Source organism: Nematolebias whitei, chromosome 15, assembly GCF_014905685.2.
Source record: "Nematolebias whitei isolate Nwh7 chromosome 15, NemWhi1, whole genome shotgun sequence".
In the NCBI taxonomy this organism is placed as follows: domain Eukaryota; kingdom Metazoa; phylum Chordata; class Actinopteri; order Cyprinodontiformes; family Rivulidae; genus Nematolebias; species Nematolebias whitei.
This window is the reverse complement of record NC_056512.1, coordinates 21,692,370-21,698,821: the sequence shown is the minus strand read 5'-3', so window position 1 is coordinate 21,698,821 and position 6,452 is coordinate 21,692,370. Positions and strand designations below refer to the sequence as shown.

Here is a 6,452-nt window from a genome sequence, read left to right as displayed (position 1 = left end):
AAAGATAAAAACTGTGCAACATGCAGCTTTGAAAAAGTGACGACACGACATGGCGATTCAGAATGCTCTGAAATATCACAATATCATGTATGAGCCATATCGCCCACCCCTACCGGAGAGTCTTATTTATGCACAAAATTATGATTTATCCTATATTTAATTAGTGGGTCTTAGAGACAGGTGCGCTTTAAAGTCCGACAATTACAGTAATAATAACATTTACAAGATCCCAAAGAGAGATAGAGATTTTTAAAAATTAAGATGCTCAAAGAACCATCTACAACAAGTAAGATGTTGATTGGTCATAACTTTTACACAGAACCCTAATTAGAAATGTCTGAACATTGTTTTTATAATTTCACACAATTCTGTTTTTGTGATTCAGACTAGAAACTGCAGTGAAAACGTCCTCGTACAGTGCCTTGCGAAAATATCCGGCCCCTTGAACTTTTCAACCTTTTGCCAAATTTCAGGCTTCAAACATAAAGATATAAAATTGTAATTTTTTGTGAAGAATCAACAAGTGGGACAATTGTGAAGTGGAATTAAATTTATTGGATGTGTCAAACTTTAACAAATAAAAAACTGAAAAGTGGGGTGTGCAATATTATTGGGCCCCCTTGCGTTAATACTTTGTAGCGCCGCCTTTTGCTGCAGTTGCAGCTGCAAGTCTCTTGGGGTTTGTCTCTATCAGTTTTGAACATGAAGAGACTGAAATTCTTGCCCATTCTTCTTTGCAAAACAGCTCGAGCTCAGTGAGGTTGGATGGAGAGCGTTTGTGAACAGCAGTCTTCAGCTCTTTCCACAGATTCTCGATTGGATTCAGGTCTGGACTTTGACTTGGCCATTCCAGCACCTGGATACATTTATTTGTGAACCATTCCATTGTAGATGTGGCTTTATGTTTTGGATCATTGTCTTGTTGGAAGATAAATCTCTGTCCCAGTCTCAGGTCTCTCAGACTCAAACAGGTTTTCTTCCACAATGGTCCTGTATTTGGCCCCATCCATCTTCCCATCAATTCTGACCATCTTCTCTGTCCCTGCTGATGAAAAGCAGGCCCAAACCATGATGCTGCCACCACCATGTTTGACAGTGGGGATGGTGTGTTCAGGGTGATGAGCTGTGTTGCTTTTACACCAAACATATAATTTTGCATTGTGGCCAAACAGTTTGATTTTGGTTTCATGTGACCAGAGCACCTTCTTCCACATGTTTGGTGTGTCTCCCAGGTGCTTGTGTCAAACTTTAAACAACACTTTTTATGGATATCTTTGAGAAATGGCTTTCTTCTTGCCACTCTTCCATAAAGGCCAGATTTGTGCAGTGTACGACTGATTGTTGTCCTATGGACAGACTCTCCCACCTCAGCTGTAGATCTCTGCAGTTCATCCAGAGTGATCATGGGCCTCTTGGCTGCATCTCTGATCAGTCTTCTCCTTGTTCCAGATGAAAGTTTAGAGGGACGGCCGGGTCTTGGTAGATTGCAGTGGTCTGATCCTCCTTCCATTTCAATATGATTGCTTGCACAGTGCTCCTTGGCATGTTTAAAGCTTGGGAATTCTTTTTGTATCCAAATCCGGCTTTAAACTTCTCCACAACAGTATCTCGGACATGCCTGGTGTGTTCCTTGGTCTTCATGATGCTCTCTGTGCTTTGAACAGAACCCTGAGACTATCATAGAGCAGGTGCATTTATACGGAGACTTGATTACACACAGGTGGATTCTATTTATAATCATCAGTCATTTGGGACAACATTGGATCATTCATAGATCCTCACTGAACTTCTGGAGTGAGTTTGCTGCACTGAAAGTAAAGGGGCCCAATAATATTGCACGTCCCACTTTTCAGTTTTTTATTTGTTAAAAAAGTTTGACACATCCAATACATTTCATTCCACTTCACAATTGTGTCCCACTTGTTGTTGATTCTTCACAAAAAATTTAAATTTTATTTGAAGCCTGAAATGTGGCAAAAGGTTGAAAAGTTCAAGGGGGCCGAATACTTTCGCAAGGCACTGTAGTTACATTCAGAACAAGCCAGATGATGCTCTTACTTGGGGCAGATTTTAAAGCGTGTCCCAGGGAAGCGGTAGTCCCACGTCAAAGCCTCTTCTTCTCCCTCGCAGCTAAACACTCGATCCTTGTGCTTCTCTGAAGAAATGTGCTGTTGCCACTGACGCTCGCCGTTGCTGTGTTTACCACACAGATGGCAGTAGACACCACTCTAAGATGCAAACAAAATGTGTCATTTAAAAATAAAAAAGACAAGCATTTAGCCTTTTTAGAATCAAAACCCAGACGCTAACCCACCATTGGTTCGGCATAGTCCGTTGGCATCACAATACATTTTTCCTCTGGGTTGGGCTGAGAGAACGCAGCTCCGTCTGCTTGGCAGTTTTGAGCGGCCAAAGACAGCCACATGTCATAAACCTGCTGCATGTTCCGCACTGAAGACAAAAACCATTCAACTCAAGTCTGCTCAGATTAATTAATCCAATCAGAAAATAAAAGGAGTTAAACCTCACTTAATCTCCACTGTCAGCACAACTAAACTCAGTGTCGCAATGCCCAAATAAAAAAATAAATAGACTAAAAGTGAACAGATGAGCTGAACGTTCCTCAAACAGAGCTCTGATGTTGGTTTTCACGTCTTAAATCTCTTGGTAACTGCACTGCAGAGGTCTGATCCACTCACAGTTATTATTCTTCATGTACATCCACATCTCCCTCTCCTCCTGGCTGTGTGCAAACGTGCAGTTCCCGGTGTAGCTACATTTCTTCTTCTTCAGAATCTGAGCGCACATCTGCAGAAATAAAATGCATAGTTGTTTGATACACACACACACACACACACACACTGCTGACAGCTGATAAAAACATGACCAGATCTTCAGTTAAAAGGTCAACAGGCTGCCAAACAATATTTTTGGGATCACTTTCGGTGAGATAATAAAAACTAATAAATAAAAATAAACCGTGTCAGCCTAATCACAGCTAATCCTCTCCTATTTGGGTTTGCTCTCCTGTGAGCGCCTAACCTTTTCCTCCTTTTTGTCCCCCATCGCAGAGGAAATTTGGGACTTGGAAATACCGTTGCTCCGGTCCATCTTGTGAGCTCAATCAATTGAAAAGTAAGCAAAATATTGACATCCATTTTGGTATGTGGCTGCATCTAAATGTAACAAAAGTTGGGCCATCACTTCCAAAATCCAAGATGTCACTTTTGTAGCTCTCTCTTTTCCATACAACTCGTGAAGTCTTCTTGTGATGGTGTGCCGTGAGGGAGGCTCATACGTACTGTCATTTGTTGCGGTGCTAAGGACGTCACACTGACTAGCATCTTCCAGCGCTAATTTGCCTGAAATTTGTAGCTATCCACTTCGATATAGCATTTGTTAGCCTGCCTTGCTTTTGTTTGTCCATTTTTCTCCCACACGCTGCATCCAGCCTCGTCTGCAGAAGCCTCCCTCCACTGTTTGTTACGATGGATGATTGGCTGGCATCAACGCTGTGTTTTGAATTGAAGTGATATTTCAGGCTCGAACTACTCCAATGGTAAGACAGTTCAGCGCAGCAGCCCTTACGGACAACTTTATTTCTATCCAGCCTGCCATCGGGAAGTTTTAAATAATAATGCCCATGTAAATGTCTGGTACCCGTCTCCATGTTTCTGTCCTCGCCGCGTGGCAGCAGCCGTACAAAACAAACGCTCTCATTGGTTGAAACACATGATGATGATCATCTAAAGCCAGTAGTGATCATCATTCCACCCTCCCTGAACAAAGCATTTGACTGTGTATATGTTCATAGCCACTGAACAACAAACTTAAAATTAAGGGAAAAAACTAAGCGTTAATGCCTGATAAAACAATTATTTATACAGTGTTTCTTCTACCATTATACAAGCAGGGCGCTCCGCCCTGTCAACAGAACCGAGCGCCCTGCCTACTGAATAAAACCACATCCCCCCACTCTGTGCCACCTCAGACAAACAAACAAAACTATCATATTTTTTAGCCTATAAGTCGCAGTTTTTCCCATAATTTGTATGCCCTGCGACTTATACACCGAAAGCAACTTATTTATGTTTTGTTTCCCATATTTATAAATCAATTTTTGACTGAGATATGATTGTTTTCATTCAAACCGACTGAAAATATTGAACACAACCACTTTCAGTCGCTAGATGGCACTCGAGTAGTATGGCATGCTGCTGCGTCATGTAATAAGTAAAAGTGGCTATTAATGACAAAATCGGCTTGCCAAAGCCTGCCACCTTCGTCCAGCTCACCTGGAGCAACAATCAAATCAGCTTAATTTTGTTGTGCCGCCCCGGCAAAATGCAGCTAATTTGACCAATGAAGTGCATTGAATAAGTAAAAGTTCAACTGAGACACACTTTACTATAATGTCGAGCAAACAAATAATTGTTTTAGGTGCTTAACTTGTTAAATTTCGAAGAAATGCACAGCATTCCTCCATTTTTTTCTCTCTCCTTTTTCTTTCTTTCTTTTTCCTTTTCTCTTGCGCGCTCCCGGAGCACCAGGTCAGCAAATACTTCTCAAAATGCAGCTGATTTGACAGTCACAGGGCATTTATTAAGTAAAAGTTAGACTGAGACACACCTTTACTATAATTTCAAGCAACAAATAATTTTTAGGTGCTTATCTTGTTCAATTTTGAAGAAATGCACAGCGACTCGTGCCGCTGTGCGTTCCTACTTCCGCGTATCGGCTTTTGAAATGCAGCTGATTTGACCCTCAAAGTGCATTTTTTAAGCAAAAGTTAGACTGAGACACACCTTTACTATAATTTCGAGCAAATAAACAATTGTTAAGTGTTAATCCTGTTAAATTCTTGTTAAAGACCTCCCATGCACGCCACCATTTGGCAGTCAATAGATTTTTGGCACAACAAAGGCCCACATTTCCGGGTTGTCAGCGGTGACGCATAATAGATGCAACTTATACGGTAAAGTGACGTATTTATGGATTTTTCCACTTTATTAGACAAATTTGGACTGATGCAACTTGTAGGGCGGTGGAACGAGTACGGCGGAAAATACGGTACATATCTTCTTATAAACGATTTAACTCCTACCCACTTGAATATGTTTCAACAAAAACATTAAGGTTTATTTGCATTCCCTGTTCAATTCCAGTCCAGAAAAACACTCTCCATATTTTATTGCTCATCTGTAGTTGGGTAGCAGAGGTAACAGGTCCAGGAGAGAAACCCAGACATCACTCATCCCAGAGACACTCTATAGCTCCTTTTGGAGGCCCCTGAGGTGTCCCAGGCCAGAGAAGCTACACAATCCCTCCAGCAAGTTCTGAGTCTGCCCCGGGACCTCTTGTTAGTGGGACATGTTTGAAACACCCCTTAAAGGGAGGCATCCAGGAGGCATCTGAATTAGATCCCTGAACCACCTCCACTGACTCTTGTCTTTGATGTGAAGGAGCAGCGCTCCACTTGGAGCTCCTCCCCTCTCTAAAAGGCTGTGCCTAGCCAATAGCCATCCTATGAAGGAAGCTCATACCAGCCATATAGAAAGTCCAGTAAATCAAGAACTTTTGCCGTTCGATTCAACTCTTTCTTCATCACAACAGACCAAAGCAATGCCTTCATTACAGGGGACTAAGCCCTGATATGATGATTAATCCACTCCATCCTATCATCACTTGTAAACAAGATGGTCAGATACTTAACTCGTCCACCTGAGGCAAAGACTCCTCCCAACCCTAAAGGCTCCAGTATACTCTCACGTATCTTTTTCTGCAGAGGGTTGAGACTTCTTACTCAAGTGTCCACCCTGAGCAGCTGCAGAGCAGCTCCGCAGACAAGGGGCATTTACCTTCAGGATAAATTGGGGTCACCGATTGGTCATTTGCTGACATGCCTACTGGATTGATTGACAGGTCACAAAAACAAACAAAAATTAAAAAAACGAGCGCTGGCGGCCCAGCCGCAGCAGTGTTGTGTGTTTATATGTTGTTAATAAAAAGTTCTAAAAAAAAAACAGAGTGCTGGCCCTGCAGCCCACACATCAGACCAGCCCACCAGGAACTCTCCAGACCCTCCCGCAGGCATGCTGGACCTGATTTTAATTCTCTCGTGACAAATTCCTCATTTCTCACCATTTCAGTCATGGCATCAACAGGAGGAAGAGAACGCTTGCCTCTAGGAAAACAAAACAAAAAAAGACCATTAAACCAGACCAGGGATGAAGAAGGGGAATTTAATACATTGGTGTCGCATACACAACAGTCTGTCACCGGGCAGTTTATTGTGCGACACCGAGTACACGTACGTAAAAATTGAGCTTTGCATGGACATGCCCTGCAGGCGTCCGCTTCAACTCTAATCCAGTACGCGCAGACCTCCACGGACTCGTGTATGCCCACTATACTGGAGCCTTAAGGGGACGTTCCATCTGTTTTCGGTTGAG

The 6,452-nt window shown here is 42.5% G+C and overlaps 1 protein-coding gene across 1 annotated transcript in view; it reads right to left on the bottom strand.

Moving 5' to 3' along the window:
• Positions 1 to 6,452, bottom strand: part of LOC119421094 (zinc finger CCCH domain-containing protein 7B) — a 10,122-nt gene that overhangs the window by 3,230 nt on the left and 440 nt on the right. Inside the window, exons 2-4 of the mRNA XM_037688492.1 lie at positions 2,700 to 2,808; positions 2,315 to 2,451; positions 2,059 to 2,228 (exon numbers count right to left, since the gene is read on the bottom strand). Of these exons, the coding sequence (XP_037544420.1) occupies positions 2,059 to 2,228; positions 2,315 to 2,451; positions 2,700 to 2,808 (416 nt within the window). The remainder of the gene's footprint in view (positions 1 to 2,058; positions 2,229 to 2,314; positions 2,452 to 2,699; positions 2,809 to 6,452) is intronic.